The sequence below is a fragment of the Acomys minous genome (assembly GCF_964271855.1).
Source record: "Acomys minous genome assembly, chromosome: 3".
NCBI lineage: Eukaryota > Metazoa > Chordata > Mammalia > Rodentia > Muridae > Acomys > Acomys minous.
In genome coordinates, this window is record NC_140485.1 from 68,072,613 (window position 1) to 68,096,482 (window position 23,870).

Sequence of the window (23,870 nt, forward strand, 5' to 3'; positions counted from 1 at the left end):
CCAGTATCCTCTGGAAGAGAAGCCAGTCTCTCCATCCTGCTTTTCCTCTTTTTTTTTTTCAGTCAGAGTTTCACTATGTAGCACGGAAGGTCTTTAGTTAACAATCCACCCTCAGCCTCCTAAGTGCTCTCCAGCCCAGAGATAGCACAAGCTCTTATGTATTAAACAGAACTGTCTTAAGACAGTACATGTTCCTAAACCAAATCAACGTTTTATACAAAATCTCTGACGAGGTAATGCAAAGGCATGAATCAAGAAGGAAGCACTCAGGACATCTACAACAAGCTGTGTGGAAGAGTATATTAAGAGCAACAGGCTGCATTAGCAGACATTTCTTTTTGAGTCCTGTGTTTGCCAATGTGTTTCAGACCCAATCACCAAGAAAAGACTTACCTTCTGTGTTTGTGCTTTTGATGCCAAAGATGTGACTAGGTAAATGGCTGCATCTTTGTGTTTCCAGTTGACAGATGGATTTTTTGCATATTCCTGGAGCATAGAATTAACATAACCAGAGAAGATTCCTGTCACAGGACCTTCAAAAAATTTGCATAATCCTCGTACAAGATCACAAGCAGCCCTGCGTCTAGTATCAATATCTATAAAGTCAAAAGAAAATGTATCTTGGAAAAAAGTAGCAACCAGTCCAGTTTCTAAGAAACTTTCAGCAACACAACAGAAAGAACTCATTTTTTTCATCTAAGAAACACAAAATGATAATGAAACTAAGGTGGATATAAGATCATAAATCCTACAAAGAATATTTTGAAAAGAAAAAGGTATAAGACTTCATTATTTTTATTTTTTTTTGATAGGGACTGAACCTAAGTAATCAATGTACCAATATAATCAATATAAGGGCTTTCTTTACATACGATCTATATCCCCAGTTTATAAGCACTATGGGCTATTTTGTTTTTTTGAGACGATACCAAATAGCATAAAAAGGGCCTTAAACTTGCTATGTAGCTAAGGATGACTTTGAATTTTTTTGTGTGTGGTGTGTATACACATATATATGTTATCTACATGCACACACATATACACTTGCACGCCCAGGTATTTGGAATATATAAAGGGTCAGAGGACAATGATGAGCATCTTTCCTTGATCCTTTTATAATTTTTGAAAATTACTTGTGTGGCTATAAGAGCGTGAGTGAGGAAGAGTGAGTTTGACAGACAGGGTTAGGAAAACATTCCTAATAAAAGCTAAAACTACACAATTAGCCACTGCTTACATTTATTAGAAAGAAAAAAGCCTAAAAATTGACTTGCTTGGCTCTCTTGCCCTCTTATCCCTGCCTCTCTTGCTGTCCCTATCTATCTCTCTCAGAAGCGCCCCTTTCCCTATAATAAACTTCTCCATCATAAAAAAGAATACATACCAGAGCCTTCCAAATCCCTTCTTATGTATTCCTCAGAATTATCTTCAAATGCTTCCTCATCAGCAGCTACAGAGAAAATTGGCAAGTTATCAAGGCCTCCAGAGAACCCACGTCAACATATTCTATACCTAAGCAATCAGAACTGCTTTGTTTTACAAGCAAAGTGTTCTTTCACTATGACTACTTCAGCATCTTTCACTATGACTACTTCAGCAGCAAACACACCAAAAAGGTTCCTAAGCTGGGCATGGTGGAGCACACCTTTAATCCCAACACTCTGGAGGCAAAGGCAGGCAGATCACTGTGAGTTCGAGGTCAGCCTGGTCCAGGTCTGTCAAGGCCACACAGAGAAGCCCTGTCTGGGGGGTGGGGGAGGAGGTTAGGGGAGTAGGGGGAGTGGGGGGAGGGTAAGTGTAGGGACCATTCATTCTAGGAATGATAAAAAGGGCAGACATTATCAGAATAAAGAGATGTCCTTCAAATGTGGCTTGAAAACTCAAATACCAAAGTGCCTACATTTTATTGTCCTGAGCTCTCTGCTCCGTTTCAGCTGCTACCTGAGGAGTCCTGGGTGGGTGACAGACAACACAAGCCTCCACTTTCCTAACTATGAGACAGGCTCTCTACTTTAAATAGATAAGGTAGGTATTGACCTTTAAGCCAAAAGTTTTACAACACACTTACCTTACTGAAATATTAAAAATTACAATACTACAATTAAACAATTTCAAACTTGAGACTCTCTCAATATTTTTGTAAAAGAAACCCCATTACAGACAGACAGACAGACAGACAGACAGACACACACACACACACACACACACACAGAGCAACAATCATTTCGCCGATGTTACATTTTTTGCCTTGGCTTAGAAACCAGGCAATAATGAGAGGCCACAAGTTTTATGTGGTAGTTTAAGACAATTAAATTTCATAATCAAAAGAAGTCACCTTATTAAACTGATGTTAACCATCTTTAAAACAGGAGAAGTAGAGAGCTTATGACCATCTTGCACACTTTAAAGAAGAGCTTTTACTTCCCTGAAAACTGTTTCTACTTTGCCATAATTACCTCTAAATTCCATGTTAGGCACAATAACTTTCTCACAGATACTTGTCAGCGTGTTCTGGTCTTCAAATAGATTCTTGTAATGTGGTCTTTCGCAAACTGAAGCCAGAAATTGAATTGCATTACTTACCAACTGAAATAAAACACAGAAATAAGAATGTAATTAAAAGCTAAACTAAATTATTCTTGTAGAAAATAAACAGGGAAAGAATATATTTTGTTTCTACAATCATCTTACCAAATCATATTTAACCTCTTGACCAGTTGTAACTAACAAATTCCAAATGGCTGTGACGAAACGAGGCAGGTACCGCTGAAATTCTTCATCATATTTTTGTGCATAGAGAGCAGCATTATCACAAATCTGAGATTTTAAAAGCTCCAATAAGCCTGCTTCTTCTTCATCCTCACATGAGAGAAAAGACAAACTCAAACATACAATATGAAGCCTCAACATTCCAAATACTCCAATTATAGGCAAGCATCACAACACCCAGATTATCACAAATTATCACAAAGACTTTTCTCCTCGTTGCTGACAATTAAATATTTCACATACAAGACTGAAAGCATCTGAAGCTAGATACACATCTCAGTGGTTAAGAACACTTTGCGTTCCTGCAGAGGACCCAGGTCAACTCCTGGTAATTGTGTAGTGTGTGGTTCAAATACGTCGATAACCTCAGTACCAGGATGTACATGATTATGTATTTATATGTGTGAGCAAAACACTCATATATATAAATTAACTTAAAAATCTAAGACAGATAGGAGTTTGAGCAGTAACAATCATGTTATAGTTTCTATAACATGGGTTTCTAAAAATTGTATTTTTTGTTGGGGGTGGGCTCTGAAACAGGTTTCCTGCCCTGGTTGTCCTGGAACTCACTTTGTAGACATAGCTGGCTTTGAACTCACAAAGCTCCTCCTGTCTCTGCCTCCAGGTGCTCTTAATCTCTGAGCCATCTCTCCAGCCTCCAAAATAATTCTTAATAAAGAAAAAGAAAGATTAACAATATTTTATATACTTACATCAGTTTGTAGGAGCTTATTATCCAATGTCAAAAGGGTATGAAAATTGTTCATCCAAGTTTCCATATTATCTTCAAAGAATTCGGGGAGATCCTGAAAAATAACCACGGACTTGAGATTTTTTATTAAAATGAATTGATTAATTTAACCAATTTCCCAACTATGACAAACATTTACCCATGCCTGTAGGCTCAAGTTCAGGCTTTAGTCTGTGAAAATTCTATTTTACCTACAACTGTGGCAGCTGAATAATCTGATAAGCCTGATGTCTGTCCTACATTCGTATGCCTTCAAAAATCACCACTGTACCTTCTACCTCCATCTACATCTATTCCTTGAGGGTTCAATGAGGACAGCATGAAGCTCATGTTTACAAAATCAGATTCCCTCCCTTCCAAATATTGTGCTTACTGTAAGATGGCTGCCAACCTAGACTCAAACTCCGTGCACTTCGTGCCCTGCTGATTTCTACAGCACATACAGCACTGTGACGACTTGAGCTTATTTCTCTTGATTTTTCAAATCAAGAAACAAAACAAAACAACAACAAAGACCCAACAGTATTCATTTAAGTAATGAATCTGCTATCCAGTTCAACACATGTATGGAGTCTATGGTTTGGGGACATTTGTCTCCTTTACCTAATAAAAACGCAATTCCCTTTGTGGGATTTTCACCCCACCACTGAATATACTATCATGTTCTGAGTATACGGTTGACTATGCAAAGTGCAAAGGCCAAATACCTTTTCTTTTCTCTTGGTATATGAGTGTATTAACTAATACTAATTTTCTTTGTCCAGAAATTCTGATTCAAGAATCTTTGAATCAAGAACAGGACAAATTATATGTGTGTGCACATACAGAGGGAAAAAACTTAAATGAAAAAAGCTGAAAGATTTTCAAAGGTTAAGAGCATACATTGCTCTTAAGACACTCAGAGTTTGGTTCCTAGCACCCATATGGCGACTCTCAAATACTTACAACCCCAGTTCTAGGGGATCCAAAGCCCTTTCTAACCCCTGTGTGCATACTCACAGAGCGCACACCCAGGCAGACATACAATAAGGAAAAAAGTTTATATATTTACACACACATACATATATGTTTTCAAAGCAGCACCTTTATATGCTGAGCTAGCTCAGAAATCTAATTCTATAATGCTTTTTATAAAATTAGGCAGAGGGAAAAGAGGTGCTACAGAAATGGCCGAGTGGTTTTTGGTTCCAGTACCCACAAAGCAGCTCACAACTGTTTATGATTCCGACTCTGCTGTCAAGACACCTCTTCAACCCCAAACTTTAACATGTTAAATTCTTGAGGTCTTCTTTTTGTTCACTTACATAAGTACGTAGTTTCAGGATTATCTGGATAGCTTACTCAAAGTAGGTTTCACTGTAGACCCATGAGAGAAAAGGCTCTAACCGCAGTAGAAACCAGCAGCTTTATTGGATGCAAAAGAATGTAGCCTTAGTCGGGCGTGGTGGTGCACGCCTTTAATCCCGGCACTCGGGAGGCAGAGGCAGGTGGATTGCTGTGAGTTCGAGGCCAGCCTGGTCTACAAAGTGAGTCCAGGACAGCCAAGGCTACACAGAGAAACCCTGTCTCGAAAAAACCAAAAAGAATGTAGCCTTTCCCTATCTCCACCATCTCCAGGAATTATTAAATACAACTCTGTGGGTGTGAAAAAAATAGAGAGAGGGGGAAAATCCCTACAAAGCAAAAGGCTTTGTTTCCTTTAAGAGCCAATGTTGAGGAAAGCAGTCTTGTCAGGTGGACTATATATTTAAAAGTGTGTGTATGAGAGAGAGAACACACAAGAGAGAGCCAGAACACCAAAAGCAAAAAAAAAAAAAAAAAAAAAAAAAAAAAAAAGAAAGAAAGAAAGAAAGAAAGAAACTTACCTGAAAGTTTAAACTATAAAACAATTTTGAGATCAAGATCAAGGAAGAAAAAAGAATCCTCAGGGCAGAAGCATCGTTTGCATGGGTACTGCACAGTTCAATGGTAGCCTTGAAAAGGAATTTAGAATATGGTTTTAGTGTATCATAAAGCCAGCATGCTGAGCTTAGTGAAATAACCTTGTACTATGCTGAGACTACTCATATTTCTTCTCCAAATGAGGCCTTTAAGTAGTAGCATATATTCACTTAAAAATTCTGAACAATAAGAGTATGTCTTTTAATCTGACTAGAATAGCCAGTAAGGAACCCAATGTTAATAGTCTGAATATCTTTCCTATGCCCATACATATAAATAACAAAACAGCTTCCGCAGGTTCTTTGTTTATTTGTTTTTTGTTTTTTTGAGACAGGGTTTCTCTGTGTATCTTGGCTGTCCTGGACTCCCTTTGTAGACCAGGCTGGCTTCGAACTCACAGCGATCCGCCTGCCTCTGCTCCAGAGTGCTGGGATTAAAGGCGTGCACCACCACACCCAGCTCATTCCGCAGGTTCTCAAAACAAATTCTGCAGGGCGGTAGTGGTGCACCTTACAACCCAGCACTTAGAGAGGCAGGCGGAGATCTGTGAGTTCAAGGCCAGCCTGGTCTACAAAGCAAGTTCCAGGACAGCCAGGACTACACAAAGAAATCATGTTTCAAAAAAACAAAAAACAAAAAGAAGAGTAGTAACATATCCAATTCTATCAGAATACACAGAACAGCATGTTCACCTGGTTCACTGCACTCTAGATATAGCCTTCTGTTCTCCACAGTCTCATCATAGAGACGACACTGGCTGGGACCTGCTCAGGCTGTCCAGCTGTGGCCTTAAAGTTCCAGTCCTCATGCGTCTCCTTCCCATGTGCTGGGATTACCGACATATGAACTATGCCCAGCCCCAAAAACTTTTCATTAAGAGCCGGGCGTGGTGGCGCACGCCTTTAATCCCAGTGCTCAGGAGGCAGAGGCAGGCGGATCGCTGTGAGTTCGAGGCCAGCTTGGTCTACAAAGTGAGTCCAGGACAGCCAAGGCTACACAGAGAAACTCTGTCTCAAAAAAAAAAAAAAGACAGACAGACAGAAAAAAAAACCTTTTCATTAAGTAAAAATCTGTCCCAATCAAAGCCTGAAAAATTGATTGCATTTTGTCTTAATATTTGAAAACTATATCTGAATATTGACTATTATACAACCATCCTTTTTTAAAGTAAGAAATGAAAAGAATTCTGTCATCGAAGGAAATGAGACTTAAGCTCTACTCTCATTTTACTAACTAATTGTATTCGTGTGATTTTTGTCTGGGGGGAAAAGGTTGCATTTTCCCCAATCTTATAGTACTCTTATAAATACTAAGAACAACCTAAAGAACATAGCCTGTAAAGTATGTAATGTAGCTGGGCGCAGTGGTATACACCTATAATCCCAGCACTTGGGGAAGTAGAGGTGGATCTGAGAGTTCACAGACAGCCTGGTCTACAAATCAAGTTCAGGACAGCCAGGGGCTAGACAGAGAAACCCTGTCTGCAGGGAAGGTGGGTATGTGCATATGTAATGTAGTTCATTAAATTCTGCACATGCCCAGGAAATCTCTTAAAATTTAGACATATATTTAAGCAACTTAAAATGGGTAATTTTCAAGACATATCATACCTTAAATAGATTAGTCAAAGGCAAAGCAAAGGCATCCAAAACAAGTTTAATTTCAGTCCACAGTTCATTTGACTTAAACTCATGACGGTATCTAGAAAATGAAGAAGTACAGTCAACCTTCTGTTTACTCCATTTAGACGGTCAAGGCTAGAGGACTAGACAACAACCAGAGAGCCTTCTGAATTCAAAATACAAAGAACAATCTAATTACTTCACAGAAATTGAGGCAGTGTGAGATGAATGCTCTTGCTTAAGAAGCAAACACAATGAGCTGAGTGGCTTCCCACGTCACTCAAGGATGCTCATACTCACCAGAGTAAGAAGTTATGCAGCAGAAAATCACACTAACAGAAAAAGAAAGTACTAGAAGAATGAACTTGCATATTAATACCTTTTAAACAGTGAATGTGCTGTACGAAGGACTCCATTAATAACATGGAAATCTCCACTCTGAAAGCGATTCACCATTTCTGTCAGCAAGTCAGGCCATTTCTGAGGAAAATCTTCTCTGCCAATGATGCTAATAGCATCACTCAACTAAGGAAGGAGAGCGTTAATTAGCAGAGAGCCTTACAAAGCAGCACCCAACTCCCTGAGCCTACTGCAGATGTGTGACATCACCTGCTTCTGAATCTGTTCTGGGCTACTTAGCATCAGGTGCACGATGTTGGCTTTAATAGCTACTCGATCAGCTTCACAAATCTTGTTTGGTTCATCTTCAACCTAAAAGAAAATATCAACAAGCAAGTGACAAAGGATCCACTTTATTTGGCTTTACAAATAAAATACAACTAATTTCATTATCTCAAGTTGCCAATTAAATTGGAGGAATGTAGGTATTCCTTAGTCTCTCCTATGGGAATAACAACTGTTTCTTTCTTTTTTTGGTTTTAAGACAGGGTTTCTTTATGTAGTCCTGGTGTCCTTGAACTCAGAGATTTCCCTGCCTCTCCTCCCCAAGTGCTGGGATTATAGGAATGCACCACCACTTCGCGGCAATAATAATAGATTTTAATAATCTGGCCAAGGCATAACCCTTTCCTTTATAACTTTATAAGTTCCTCCCTTTCTCTTAAGCATCATGCTTAAATTCTACATTAAACTATCTTAATGTATATTCCTTTCTAAATGTAACATTTCACAAAATAAATAAATAACTGGGGCTCTCTGACTCCCTGATGCCAATTAAGAATTTTGGTTCTAGCCGGGCGTGGTGGTGCACGCCTTTAATCCCAGCACTTGGGAGGCAGAGGCAGGCAGATCTATGTGAGTTTGAGGCCAGTCTGGTCTACAAAGTGAGTCCAGGACTGCCAAGGCTACACAGAGAAACAAAGAGAGAAAGAGAGAGAGAGAAAGAGAGAAGAGAGAGAGAGAGAGAGAGAGAGAGAGAGAGAAAAGAAAAAAGAAAAGAAAAGGAAAAAAAAGAAAGAAAGGAAAGGAAAGAAACAAACAAACAAGCAAACTTTAAAAAAAAATTTTTTTTTTTTGGTTCTAACCAAAAGGACCATGGAAAGGACCTAGATCCCCTGCACAGATGTAGCTAATAGGCAGCTCAGTCTCCATGTGGGTTACCTAGTAAGGGGAGCCAGAGCTGTCTCTGACATGGACTCTTGATGCTCACTCTTTGATCACTTCCTCCCTGGTAGGGCGGCCTTGCCAGGCGAGGATGCAGGCACTCCTTATGAGACTTGATAAGCTGGGATCAGATGGGAGGGGAGGAGGGCTCTCCCTTTCTGAGGACTAGGGGAGGGGGATAGAGGAAAGAGGGAAGGAGGGTGAGAACGGGAGGAGACTAGGGAGGGGATTACAATCAGGATGTAAAGTGAATAAATTATAAAAAAATAAATTTAAATATAAAAAAAGAAAAAAAATTTTTTTGGTTCTCCAGAAGGTAGAACACTTGCTCTCATCAACATTAAGGCCCTGGGTTCAATTCCCAGTACTTCTACAAATAAATGCTGAAAAACTGGGCAGTGGTAGTGCACGCCTATAATCCCAGCACTTGGAAAGCAGAAGCAGGCGGATCACTGTGAGCTTGTGGCCAGCCTGGTCTACAAAGCGAGTCCAGGGTAGCCAGGGCTACACAGAGAAGCTGTGTCTCAAAAAACAAAACAAACAAGCAAACAACAACCTAAAACCTAACCTAACTGAAACAAAACCTAAAAAGGAAAAAACCAGAACAGGGTGTTGATATTCTGGAAAGCACTTGTCTGTGATGCATAAAACCCTAGATTTGATCCTTACTACCACCAAAAAGGAGAAAGGCGGAGGGGGAGGGAGACAGGATAGACTTGCTTCAATTTTCTATGTAAACCATCAGCATGTAGTTAAAATCTTTATACATTTATAGATGTATGTTATTTAATCAGCCATCATGTGTGTCTGTGTGTTGCTTTTTTGAGACAGGTTTTCTCTATGCAACACTGGCTGACTCTGTCCCCCAAGGCTAAAATAAAAGCATGTAACCATCATGTGTGGCCCTAATTGAAAGCACACCCTGGGTACACCTCTTAGAGACATTGTAGACTCCCTGGTTTTACATATCATAAAGATAAACACTCAGGATGCTGAGGCAGGAGACCTGTTCATGAGTTTGAGGGCCTAAGCTACGGAAACAGACTGTCTCTAATAGCTCTCCCATCCCTCCTACCACACAGAAACAAGAGCAGCTAACATGCCTGCAAACAAGATGGACTTTCTATGCTTTAGTTATTTCTTTACCACATAGAACAGTATCTAATGAATAATACAAGCTTTAAAAGAATACTTATGGTTTTATAAACTTTTTCTGAAAGTTTTATTTCATGTATTTGCCTATATGCGTTTATGTGCACCATGTGTATGCAGGAGCTCCCTGAGGCCAGAAGAGCGAGCATCAGCTCTCCTGAAACTGGAATTTCAGGTAGTTATGAGCCAGGCTTGTGTGACAACCAAACCAAGGTCTTCAAATCCTAGATCTTCTAACAGAGTTACAAAGTCCAAGGATGTCATGTGGAATTTAAATTAAATAAATTGAAATGAAATAGTTGTTTTGGAGAAAGAATTTGTTTATCAAAAATCCACTTCTGAATATTTTAAGGGGGTATATATAAACCATAAAAACATAGAGTATTTAATTATATATTCCCAAAATACTTACAATTCTCCAGTTCCTTTTAATATAGTTCTTGAAGGTTACTGAAGCACATACTTTAATGACATTATCCTGTGACTTTTCCAGTAATGTTAAAAGCAACAGTGGGTAATTCTGATTTCCTTCTACAGATTCAAGAAATTTTTCAGCTGTGAAAGAATTTTCATGTTAGACTTCTTACAATAAAAAAACATTTTCACTCTATACATATAATGAACTATCCATATTTAAAGTATAAAAAAAAAAAAAGAAAAGATTAGATGACAAATAATGGTTTGAGACTTAAGCTGAACATTTGGGAGGGTCTAGGCCAACCCAGATACATATTGAACATTAGGCGAACTGGAGTTTACACATTGACATTCTGTCTTACAAACACCCCAGATACATAAATAGAACCTACCAACCAACAATGCAAAAGTTAGAACATTTTTTCCTACAGGGCAACATTCATTTTATCCATTAAATGGTTACATATATTAGTTGAAATGTATACAATGCTTCCGTTTTCAGATGACTTCTCTTAATACTCCCACATCTGCAAATAGTCTACTCAGATGATTACCCAGCCAAAGCTGTGGCTTCCCAGGAAATTACTAGGCATTACTGTAAGTTACACATCCTGCCTTCTTCCACAAAGGAAGTACTAAAGGAAGTATTCAGTAGTAGTACTAATGACCTCATTTATGTGAACATGCTATTACCCATGAGCTAAACTCTCACTAAAGGCTGCCACTATTAGCTCATCTAAGACCACAAAACCAAGACAAAAGGTTTTTATTCTAGTCCTTTAGAGAAAATTTATTTATGCTCCAGGATTGATGGTGCACAACTTTAATCTCAGGACATGGGAGGCAGAGGTAGGTGGATCTCTCCCCCTCGTTTCTCTATACAATAAGTTCAGGGCCAGCCTGGTCTACATACTGAGAAAAAAAAAAAAAGAGAGGGTGATTTATTTTTATTTAACGAGTATGAATATTTTTCCTGCACGTATGTGCATGTGAATGCAGTAACCACACACTAGCTTCCTCCTCCCAAAAGCTTGGATTATAGTAATGGATGACCATACCCAAACTATGCAGTGATAGGGATCAAATCTCCAGTTCAGGAGCTCAACAGATGGCTCAGTGGTTAAGAGCACTGGCTGCTCTTTGAGAGGTCCTGAGTTCAATTCCCAGCAACCACATGGTGGCTCACAGTAATCTGTAATGGGGTCTGATGCCCTCTAATCACTTTCATGTGTACATAAAAATAAAGCATTCATATAAATAAATTAAAAAAAAAAAAAAACCTTCTAGGTCCAAGCATGCTAGAAAACACTCTACCTATACCCCTAGCCCTAAAGTTTCTTCTCAAAAGTTTAAGTCAATTTTTGTGTTCATATTTTTACCTGTATAATATTCCTACTGATGGTGAAACAGAGCAGCATATAAAGGCACTTACCACACATCTATACAAGCCTAGACCCAAGCTCTATGCTGCCTGGAAACCAGTTACCACCAGAGAGAACCAACTCTACAATGTTGTCCTCTGCCACATAAACACTATGACACATCCCCTGATCTGTCTTGTCTGTCTCTCTTCCTCCCTCCCACCTCCCTGCCACTCACACAAACTCTAATTTAAATCTTTTCCATGTTTACATGTTTCTGTATAGGCAAGGAGCCTCAAAAAACCTTCCAGGTGGAGAGATGGTTCAGTCAGTACAGCAGCAAGCATGGTGATGAGCACGGTTCCTCCTGTAATCCTAGTGTTTGACTGACAGAGACATGAGGGTCTGTGGGGGCTCACTGAGAAGCAAGTCTAGCCACTGGATGAGCTAAGTCCATTAAGAGATCCTATCCCAGTCAGGCATGGTGGCGCATGTCTTTAATCCCAGCACTCAGGAGGCAGAGGCAGGTGAACTACTAAGAGTTCGAGGCCAGCTGGTCTACAAAGGGAGTCTAGGACAGGCAAAGCTAACATGGAGAAGAGAGATCCTGTCCCCCAAAATAGGTGGAGTTACAGAGGTAGAAACATGATGCTAACTTCTGGCCTCTACGTACATACCCACACACAGTTTCAGTTATCTATACAGTTGTTCCATCCAAGCTGGGATCCAGTACACAATTTGTCTCATTCTTGTCATAAAGATGTAGACAGACTATTAAGTGTAGGGTCCTTGGTTCCAGAGTCAGATACACAAAGACTGACTCTGCAAGTCTCACGTCACTCTTTGAGAAATTTCCTCCCAGAAACAGCAGTTTATTTCTACACTTTCTCCTGGGGTCATAAGGCTTTTTAGCACCCTCAAGTTTTAAGAACATATTAAAAAATTGGTGTTAGCACAGGCTTTCTGGGAAATTCTAAGAAGATTAGAGCAATTAATTTTCCTTATCCAGGGACATTAGTGTGACTTCTCAGCCATACAGACTGGGCGAGAGGGGTGGCTCAGTTGGGTAAGTGGCTACTACCCAAGCAAGTGAACCTGAGTTCCATCCCTAGTACCCACATAAAAACCCGAGCACAAGAAAGCATCTCTGTAATTCCAGGGCTACTCAAGTAAGGACAGGTGGATCCCTGGGGCTTGCTGACTAATCAGCCTAACCAAATAGGTGCTTCAAAAACCCTGTCTCAAAAAACATCACCAAGAGGGATCAGAGAGCTGGCTGAGCAGTTAAGAGGAGCCCTTGCTGCTCTTCCAGGTGACGCAAATTAAGTTCCTAGTACCCGTGCAGCAGCTTACAACCATTTGTAACCACATCACCAAGGGATAAAGTTCCCTCTTCCAGCCTCCTTGGATACCAGGTACACATGTAGTGTATATACACACACTTGGCATATATATATATGCACACATAGTAAAACACTTATACATATTAAAAAAAAAACAAAAAACCTTTCTCTGTGTAGCGTTGGCTGTCCTAGACTCTCTTTTTAGACCAGGCTGGTCTGGAACTCAGAGATCTGCCTGCCTCTGCTGGGATTAAAGGCAGGTGGCACTGCTGCCCGGCTAGAAAATAAATTTTAAAAAAAGAGGAAGAAACCCAACACTGACCTCTGGTTTCTTCATGTGCGTACTTGTATATACAAGCAAGCAAGTGCATGCTTGGATGTGCGCACAAACATGATAGGGGTAATAAAGGGGAAGGTAGTCAGATATGGGGGTGCTTTCTGCTCAAAATACATATTGGCACAAAATAGCTTTAAATAACCATGTATAATTAGAAGAAAAAAATCAGACTTTTCTAAAATAGGATGAGGCTTGTAGTAGTTCTTGGCAATGGTTTCTTTTCTTTTTTTTTTTTTTTTAGATTTATTTATTTATTAAGTATACAGTGCTCTGCCCCCATATGTACCTGCACATCACAAAAGGGTACCAGATCTCATATAGATGGTTGTAAACCACCATGCGGTTGCTGTGGAACTGACCTCAGGACCTTTGGAAGAGTAGCCAGTGCTCTTAATTGCTGGGCCATTTCTCCAGCCTGGACTGGATTTCTTAACCAGTGAACAAAGGGACAATGGGCATGACATACATTTCACATTTCTATTTATTTTATACAGTATTTCCCTCCACTCATGACTCAGCTCCCTTAGAGATAAATCCTATCCATAAACATGACACTATTATGTTCTGAAGGTTAGGAACATTTCTGGTTCACATGGATTATGGTATCAAGGATCACCAACCGACTGCGACTGCTCATAAGACCTTTCTGGCCCTCACAGCTTCTTAGTTGTTGCTGTTGTTGTTTTTTGGTTTTTCCACAGGGTCTTCCCTTGCCTGTCCTGGACTTGCTTTGTAGACCAGGCTGGCCTTGAACTCACAGCGATCCGCCTGCCTCTGCCTCCTGAGTGCTGGGATTAAAGGCACACACCACCATGCCAGACTAGGATAGGATCCTGGGCGGGATATCCTTATTTTTCAAGCAAAGTTGCAAATTAACCATACAAAACTGGCTTGCGCAGGAATGGTGTGCACGCCTTTAATGCCAGCATCATGCTTAGAGTTAACACATTCCATACGATTTTCAGAGTTCATGAGACCAGACTTTCTAAGGTGCTTTTTAACACTAGAAGATCTCAAATAAAAACTATTTTACTCAACAAAAATACTTTTATGTGTTATACCTATTGTAAGCAGTCAACCATGTCACATAAACCAGGCCTGAAAAAATTAGCACATTTTTTTTCTTTTGAATATACAACCAGGCAGACTGCATAAAAGGTTTCCACTATGTGTCTCAGGAATGAATCAAGCAAAGGCATCTTTTACCTGGACGTCTAATGGCAGGATCAGGATCCAGAGTTTTCTTCAAATACTCTGTTAGTGTCTGCAAATTTGCATCACTGAGCTCCATGGCTCTTAATCTAAAATTAAAAGGCAGAGTCTGAATAAATTATCACTTGAGGAGAAAGTGAGTAACATAAATGAATCTTTTTGTTACTGTTGTTTCCTACTTTGCTCTAGAAATAGGGTCTCACTGTGTTAGTCCTGGCTAGCCCAAAACTCATTCTATAGGCAGAATTGCCTTGAATTTATGTCATAGTACTGCTTCTGTTATCTCTAAAGCACTGAGATCACAAGCACTCATCAGTGCACCCAGGTAGGAAGACTATAGTTTTTGTTTTGTTTTGTTTCCTTTGAGGTGGTGGTGGAGGCAAGGATCTTTTTCAGACAAGGTTGCATATAGCTCAGTCTAACTCTGAACTATGTATATAGCTGACGGTGACCCCAAACCTTTTTTGGAGACAGGGTTTCTCTGTATAGCCTTGGCTGACCTGGACTCCCTTTGTAGACCAGGCTGGCCTTGAACTCACATCGATCCTCCTGCCTCTGTCTCCTGAGTGCTGGGATTAAAGGCATATGCCACCACGCTGGACAACTTCAAATCTTTTTAAAAGTTGTATTTTTTTTTTGTATATTTGTGTCTTGCCTGTATGTATGTGTGTGCAGGATATAACATGATGTATGGAGAGGACTCTTCAAGTTTTCTTCTGACCTCCACATGACATGGCACACATGCTTCCTACCTGTACCACTGTGTACACACCAAAGTAAAATGTAGAAACAAAAGCATAAGACTATTGAGATAGCTCAGCAAATAAAGGTACTTGTTGCACAAACCTGGTGATTTGAAAGTTCAATTCCCAGAACCAACACATATAAAGGTGTAGGACTGAGTCCTCTTGTCTCCATATCCATAGCACACACACAGCCCCCACCATACATGTACAATGCAATTTTTAAAATAATTAAATGGGTTTTGTTGTTGTTTTTCGAGACAGGGTCTCCCTGTGTGGCCTTGGCTATCTTGGACTGGCTTTGTAGACCAGGCTGGCCTCAAACTCACAAAGATCCACCTGCTTATATTAGGCTTTTTTTGCAGGGATGGGGTGGGGGTGGGGTGGAGGGCTTGGTTTTTTGAGACAGGGTTTCTCTGTGTAGCCATGGATCTCCTGGACTCTCTTTGTAGACCAGGCTGGCCTCGAACTCACAGTGATCCACCCTACTCTGCCTCCGATGTGCTGGGATTAAAGGCATGTGCTACCACACCCAGCCCTATTAGGCTTAAAAAAGAAAAGAAAAAAAAAAAAAAGAAAAGAAAAGAAAAAAAAAAAACATTTAAGCCAGGCATGGTGGCACATGCCTTTAATCCCAGCACTGGGAGGCAGAGGCAGGAGGATCTCTGTTAATACGAGGCCAGCCTAGTCTATAAAGAGATTCCAGGACAGCCAAGGCTATACAGAGAAACCCTGTCTGGAAAAACCAAATGAAGAGGGGAAAAAAAAAAGCCTAATACAAGCAAAGCTCTGAGTTCAAGGCCAACCTGATCTACAGGGTTCCAAGACATCGAGAACTACACAAAAATCCCTGTCTAGAAAAAAAAAATATCCACTAGAAATATTTTTTGTTTTGTTCTATTTAGAAGAGGTCTAGCTCTGTTGTTCAGGTTGGTCAACTACTAAGCTCAAGGGATTTTACAGCCTCAATTCCAAGTAGAAGAGACTATAAAATGTACCACCACACTTAGCAGCATAAAATCCCATTGAAGTTCTGATATTAAAAACTGTCGGAGGCTGGGCAGTGGTAGTGCATGCCTTTAATCCCAGCACTTGGGAGGCAGAAGCAGACTGATCACTGTGCATTCAAGGCCAGTCCGGTCTACAAAATCGAGTCTAGGAGAACCAAGGCTACACAGAGAAACCATGCCTCAAAAAACAAAACAAAACAAAAAAATGAAGAGGGGCTGGAGAGCTGGCTCAACGATTAAGAGCACAGAGCCCTGGCTGGAGAGCTGGCCCAACGGTTAAGAGCACTGCCTGCTCTTCCAAAGGATCTGAATTCAATTCCCAGCACCCACAAGGCAGCTCACAACAGTCTGTAACTCCAAGATCTGACACCCTCAAACCAATGCACATGAGTTAAAATTAAATAAAACTTAAAAAAAGAATTATTTAAAAAAAGAGCACAGAACCTATATGGTGGCAATATGCTATAAAAATTAAAAACAGGGTCTGGACAGATGCCTCAGCAGTTAAGAGTGCACACACAGGACTCCTGTTTCTGGAAGATCTAAGTTCAGTTTCTAGCACCTCGCAACAACCTGTAATTCCAGCTCCCAGGGATCTGATACCTTTTCTTGGCATACACAATCATATAAGCATACACATAACTATTTTATTAATTATAACATAAAACGAATGACAAAAAACCAAATATATAAGCCAGCAAGAAGGTTCAGGGGATCTGGGTAAAAGAAAAAAAAAATTCCACAAAATTATCCTGATATCCACATATGCCACAGCATGCGATTCGTGCAGGAGAGATGGCTCCATGAGATTAGTTAAGGCACTTCCCACAAATACTGATAACCTGGGGTATTTTTGTTTTCCAAGACAGAATTTCTCTGTGTGTGTCTGGCTGTCCTGGACTGGAGATCATTTTTGAGTTGTAATGACCAGTACAAAGAGAGCCACCTCTCCCAACTTGTCCTGATTTCCACACATATGCATGCCATGGCATGTGTACACATATAGAAAAAGAAGTTAATTCACCTAATTTTACTGTGCTAGAAATGAACAAATGCTAAATACACACATACATCCTACTGGACTACAATCCTAGCCCTTACATTACAAAGCTAAATAAATAGCTGACATAGATGTGACCAATTAAAAAAAGCACAGTTCAGGAAACGAACTGTACAGCATGTGATTATGGTCAGTAACAGTGACTTTAATTAGGCAGTATGAACAGGTTTTAAGGGTTCTGACACAAACATGAGACAAGCTAGGAGGAGCGATCACTCTGAGACCGTTGGTTCAGTCACACCACTTAGGGTGCAAAGAGCTGTTAAAACTGCTGGTGGTTTCTAAAACTCGACTAGTATGGATGCAATTCCTAACTCATCAAATAGTACACTTAAAATCAATGAATCCTAAAAGCCGGGCGTGGTGGCGCACGCCTGTAATCCCAGCACTCGGGAGGCAGAGGCAGGCGGATCGCTGTGAGTTCGAGGCCAGCCTGGTCTACAAAGCGAGTCCAGGACAGCCAAGGATACACAGAGAAACCCTGTCTCAAAACAAAACAAAACAACAAACAGAAAAGTATCCACCCCGCCACCAAACCTATAAATAATAAAAATGATTTTCAAAAATCTTGGCCTAGGCAACCTGAGCTTACAAATGTAATTTTTAAAAATCTAGTTTAGTATGCTAAGCATGGTAGCTCAAGCCTTTAATCCTAGCACTTGGGAGGCAGACGCCAGTGTGCTCTACAAAGTGAGTCCAGGACAGCCAAGGCTAAAACAGAGAAACCCTGTCTTGAAAAATAAATAAATAGATATACAGATTTTTTAAAAAGCTAGTTTACTGAGCCAATTTGTTTTATTAAAGAAATAATGTGTCTGGGGCTGGTGAGATAGTGAGCAGGTAAAATGCTGGGCACATAGTGGAAGGTGAGAACAGACTCCACTTGACAATTTATGTGCATTGTGACCGTACTCCCCAGTAAATAAATAAGGGAAAAAACCTGTGCCTGCTACCATAGACCCTACTAGGAATGTGGTATAAAGTACGTTCACACATACCCAAATGCATTTGTCTTCTGGAGTAAAAATGCCAAAGTAATCTACAGACAGCACCAAACAGGTAGAAGGGTAAGATGAAGATTACTGAAATATGAAGTCACCTAAGATTTCTTAGGACTGAGTCCTGGGTAAAGTCGAAGAATTAGGACTCATCTCCCAGTGGTAAACATTGTGAGCAAAATACTAGAGAAAGGAAGAGATGCACACAAGTTAGACTGACTATATCTACTGGTTCCTTCAGAATCCAGCTGTTTCAAGTTTTTATTTATTTATTCATTCATTCATTTATTGGTTTTGTGAGATAGGGCTTCTCTGTGTAGCCTTGGCTGTCCTAGACTCCTTTTGTAGATCAGGCTGTCCTTGACCTCAGTGATCTGCCTACCTCTGCCTCCCAAATCCTGGGATTACAAGTGTGAGCCCCCACACCCAGCTTGTTTCAGATCTTAAATGTATAAATAGGGAACCACTGAAGATTTTTTGAGTGTTATGTAAGATAGGGACTCAGTGTAGGGCTGGATGTCCTGGAACTTACTATGTAGACCAGGCTGGCCTCCAACTCATAGAGATACACCTGCCTCTGTCACCCCAAGTACTGGGAATAAAGATGTGTGTCACTACACCAGTGTCACTGGAAAATTTATTTTATTTTTTTTCCGAGACAGGGTTTCTCTGTGTAACTTTGGCTGTACTGGACTCACTTTGTAGACCAGGCTGGCCTCGAACTCACCATACTAGGTGATTTATGTGTTTCCATTTATTTCAAACAACAATAAGGAAAGGAACTCAGAGTGGCTAACTTAAATGCCCAAGTTAATAAAGACAGGTCTGAGCCAGGCAGTGGTGGCGCAACTTTAATCCCAGCACTCGGGAGGCAGAGGCAGGTGGATTCCTGTGAGTTCGAGGCCAGCCTGGTCTACAATGCGAGTCCAGGACAGCCAAGGCTACACAGAGAAACCCTGTCTCGAAAAACAAAAAATAGAGGCTGGAGAGATGGCTCAGAGGTTAAGAGCACCAGCTACTCTTGCAGAGGTCCTGAGTTCAATTCCCAGCAACCACGTGGTGGTTCACAACCATCTATGAGATCTTGTGGTGCCCTCTTCTGGCCTGCAGGTGTACATGCAGGCAGAACACTGTAAACATAATAAATTAAAAAAAAAAAAAGAAAGAAAAACAAAAAATAAAATAAAATAAAGACAGGTCTGTTTCAAATCTGCCTGATTCATAAAGCCTTTTCTGCTCCCCAGGGCAGCCTCTACATGGAAATGACAAGGCTGAACTAAGAACACAAAGGAAGCACAGTGTTAAAAGAGGGCAGCTTGGAAGCCAGGGAAAAGGAGCGACAGTCAAAGAGGATAAAAAATGGACAGCACTCTCCTAAAGAATGAAAAAGACCTTTTCACCAGTGCTTTGTTTTGTTGAGACAAGGTTTCACAAGCAGGCTTTAACTAGGAAAGCTGTCCAAATGCTGGGATCACAAGCATAAACTAACTACCATACCCTGCTAAGCTTTCATCTTGATACACATTCATAAAAAGTGAAAAAGATTAGGCCTCCTCTCTAATGCTGGCAAGGGCACTTCCCAACAGCCAGAAACCATGACCTTCAAAAAAACCTGTGTTATCTGCATGAGGGCTTATCATAAGGGAAGTCGACATTGGGCTTGAAGATGCATAGCCAAACCTCACTTGGGACACAGGTTGTGACCCACCTACAAGTTTGATAACACAGCCTTGGGATTGCTTGTTTCCTACTCACAATGCTGGGCTTATATGCACTCAAGGTCCTACTTTTTACTTGAGTGGTGGAGATTTAAACTCAAGTGATGTTTGCAAAGCAAACACTCTTAGCTACTGAACCATTCACCAGCCCCTCAAAAGCTCATCTTAGGGGTGAGGAGATGGCTCAGCAGTTAAGAGTACTTGCTGCTTGTTCTAGTATGCTTTCTACTGCTGTGATAAATACCATGCTCAAAAAAGCAACTTGAGGAGAAAAAAAAAAGTTTATTTCATCCCCACTGTAGTCATCAGGAAGGGGAGTCAGGGAAGGAAGGTGCAGGCAGGCAGAGGCCAGGGAGGAGTGCCGATCACAGGCTTGCTCAGCTTGGCTTTTTTTTCCCCTTCGTTTTTCAAGACAGGGTTTCTCTGTGTACCCTTGGCTGTCCTCGACTGGCTTTGTAGACCAGGCTTGGCCCTAACTCACATTGATCTACCTGCCTCTGCCTCCCGAGTGCTGGGATTAAAGGCGTGTGCCACCACACCTGGCCTTTTTTTTTTTTTTTTTTTTTTTAAGATTTTATGTATATGAGTGGTCTATCTGCATGAACACCTGCATGCCAGATGAGGGCATCAGATCACGTTATAGATGGCTGTGAACTACCATGTGATTGCTGGGAATTGAACTCAGGAGCTCTGGAAGAACAGCCAGTGCTCTTAACCACTGAGCCATGTGTCTAGCCCCTCAGCTTGGCTTTCCTATACCAACCATTCAGGATCACCTGGACAGGAGTGGAACCAACAGCGGGGTAGGCCCTTTCATATTAATCATTCATCAAAAATAATAATAATCCCAAAGCCAGGCGTATTGGTGCGCGACTTTAATCCCAGCACTCAGGAGGAAGAGGCAGGCAGATCGCTGTGAGTTTGAGGCCAGCATGGTCTACAAAGGGAGTCTAGGTCAGAGAAACCCAGTCTCGAAAAAAAAAAAAACAACAAATAAACAAAATCATCATCATCATCACAGAGGCTTTCCTATAGGCAGTCTGATGGAAACAATCCTTCAATTAAGGTTCTCAAATCCCAGATGACTCCTGCTTAGTTAGGCAAAGAATAAAGAACTGCTGTACGAGGACAACCTTAGCTCAGTTCTCAGTGCCCACACTGCAACTAACCATCTGCAACTCCAGTTCCTAGGAATTTGATGCCCTCTTCTGCTTTCCTCAGGCATCAAGGCACACACTGGGCACATATAAAACTGCATATAGAGCCGGGCATGGTGGTGCACGCCTTTAATCCCAGCACTCGGAAGGCAGAGGCAGGCAGATCTCTGTGAGTTCGAGGCCAGCCTAGTCTACAAAGTGAGTCCAGGACAGCCAAGGCTACACAGAGAAACCCTGTCTCAAAAAACCAAAAGAGTATAACGTAACACCTATCTTCACCTTAGATTTTTTTTCTTTACAAATTTATGTGCGTTTGTACATCTCTCTGTATGTTTCTGCCTGTATATATGTACACATGGGTGCAGCTGCCCAAGGAAGCCAGAGGCCATCAGATCCCCTGGAGCTAGAGGTATATAGGCAATTCTGGGTAACCTGTAGGTATTGGAAACCTACCTCAGGTTCTCTGCAAGAGCAATATATGCTCTTTGACTGCTGAGCCATCTGTCCTGTCACCTCAAATTTTACTATGTGCATTACTGTGCATGCACACCACTGCATATATGTGGAAGTTGGAAGAAATTTGCAGCAGTCAGTTCTCTCCTTACACCATGTGGATGTCAGGGTTTTAACCCAGGTTGTCAGGGTACATAAGGCTCACCTAGCATCAACCCATCTTACCTATCCTATCCTTGGCTTTTCAAAAAGAATAGTTATTAAGAACACTTCAGGCTGGGCATGGTGGTGCACGCCTTTAATCCCAGCACTCCGGAGACAGAGGTAGGCGGATCGCTGTGAGTTTGAGGCCAGCCAGCCTGGTCTACAAAGCTAGTGTAGGACAGCCAAGGCTAACACAGAGAGACCCTGTCTCAAAAAACAAAAGATAACAACAACAAAAACAAAAACACTTCAAAGGCAGGGATGCACCTGTAATCCCAGCACTTGGGAGGCAGAGGGACCTCTGTTGAGTTTGAGACAAGCCTAGTCTACAAAGAGAAAACCTGTCTTGAAAAACAAAAACAAAACCCACAAGACCACTTCAAGAGTACAGTAGGCTGGGCAGTAACTTGAGTACCCACTGCCCTTCTCTGCTTCCTAATCACAGTAATCTATCCCTTGGTATCAAATCCAAACTCCTTACACTACCCACAAAGCCCTGTACCATTTCTCTTCTCCATATAGCTTAACGGGATTTTCCTAAAACATGCCAACATTTCAAGTTAGTTTCTGCCCTTGAAATTTTGCATTCTATTTCCTCTGCGTGGAATACTGCTCCCTCACTTTTCCCTGGTTATTATCTGCTCAAATGCCACCTCTTTAAAGAAACCATCTTCATCTGTCACTTGCCATTACCTGAAATAATCCAATTCATTTGTGCTCCCCCCCATCTAGAATATAAGCTCCCCAAAGAGACCTTGTCCATTTTTGTTTCTTCACTATATTCTTAGGGATTAAGTAGATTGAAGTCATTAAGCAAATAAAGCAACAAATCACTTCCGCAATTAAGAGTACTGCCCTCTCACTCACCCAATCCTGTATAGTGTGGCTTCCCAAATCCCAACTAAAAATCAAAGCAGCTAGAGGGAAGAAAGTTCCTTTGTACAGATGGAAAGGTTAAGAGTTGAGTGTGTTAGCCTTCACTTATAGAAAGACAAATCTGAGGCCAGCCTGGACCATGAAAGACCCTTTACCAAAACATAAATAAAGAGCTGGGCTTGGTGGCACAGGCCTTTAATCCTAGCTCTTGGGAGGCAGAGGCACTCGGATAGCTGTGAGTCTACAAAACTGAGTCCAGGATAGCCAGAACTGTTACACAGAGAAATGTCGTCTGGAAAAACCATAAAAACAAACAAAACACACACGCATAAATAAAGAAATAAGGCCTTCCATGGCTTCACGACAGGTGGCACGCACACCTGGAACACAGCAGTAAGAGGTTACCCTCTGATTGCACACCAGAACAGATAAGAAACAAGCTCTAAGAACTACATTTAAGGTCAATGCTACAGGGCAAATAAACTGAGTGACGTGAACGGAGAAGTGAGAACTGATCCCTAAGAGGGGAACTAGAAGGCAGGTTGGCAGGCTCGCCAAGGGTGGACTCCATGCAGGATGAGACTGAAAACACTTAAGAGCAGATCTGCAAGGCTACGGTGCCTATGGAGAGAGGGGCGGATGACGGATGGGCAACAGCTCGGGCCAGACCCCTAGGAAGCACAGGCAACCATCAGCGGAACCTTAGAGCCACTTAACCAAGTAGGCACGTAAAGAATCTTAAGTGTAAGAAGGTAAAAAAAAAAAAAAAAAGGCCATTTCAGTGGAAGAGATTGCTCAACGTGTGCGAGAACACGGGTTTCCCCCCCCCCCACACACACCCCGGTATCATATTAAGAAATTAGAAATTCCATAGGGAGGCAACTGCTGGCTCTGAATTACACTCTTAGGGAGGGACTAAGTGTGCAAAGAGCCAGACACTCGAAAGCCCTTGCGCCCAAAAAGGGAACCTCATTTGACTGTATGTTCGTTAGGTCCTAGGACCACGAACGACCCCCTAGGCCCCAGACCTGTGGTGGAGGCCGAAGCCCCGCGAAGCCAGAGTGTGCGAGCTCCGGCCTCTTTCAGAATCAGGGACCAGACCGGCAGGGACCAGACAGGTCAGGCCTCGGCACCGAACACCGCTCACGCTGCGGGCCCCGGCGCGCCCAGAACGGACGCG

The 23,870-nt window shown here is 41.4% G+C and overlaps 1 protein-coding gene across 2 annotated transcripts in view; it reads right to left on the bottom strand.

The window, feature by feature from the left end:
* The window catches only part of CSE1L (chromosome segregation 1 like), a 38,796-nt gene that overhangs the window by 14,522 nt on the left and 404 nt on the right, over positions 1 to 23,870 (bottom strand). The window contains exons 1-12 of one of the 2 annotated variants that reach the window (XM_084777172.1): positions 23,719 to 23,861; positions 14,466 to 14,560; positions 10,214 to 10,356; positions 7,696 to 7,797; positions 7,466 to 7,611; positions 7,075 to 7,165; positions 5,389 to 5,496; positions 3,486 to 3,578; positions 2,692 to 2,859; positions 2,457 to 2,586; positions 1,385 to 1,450; positions 394 to 596 (exon numbers count right to left, since the gene is read on the bottom strand). In XM_084777172.1, the coding sequence (XP_084633298.1) occupies positions 394 to 596; positions 1,385 to 1,450; positions 2,457 to 2,586; positions 2,692 to 2,859; positions 3,486 to 3,578; positions 5,389 to 5,496; positions 7,075 to 7,165; positions 7,466 to 7,611; positions 7,696 to 7,797; positions 10,214 to 10,356; positions 14,466 to 14,550 (1,335 nt within the window). In that variant the 5' untranslated portion in view covers positions 14,551 to 14,560; positions 23,719 to 23,861. Of the gene's footprint in view, positions 1 to 393; positions 597 to 1,384; positions 1,451 to 2,456; positions 2,587 to 2,691; positions 2,860 to 3,485; positions 3,579 to 5,388; positions 5,497 to 7,074; positions 7,166 to 7,465; positions 7,612 to 7,695; positions 7,798 to 10,213; positions 10,357 to 14,465; positions 14,561 to 23,718; positions 23,862 to 23,870 lie in introns of those variants that run through there. The other variant, XM_084777171.1, reaches the window with a different exon arrangement.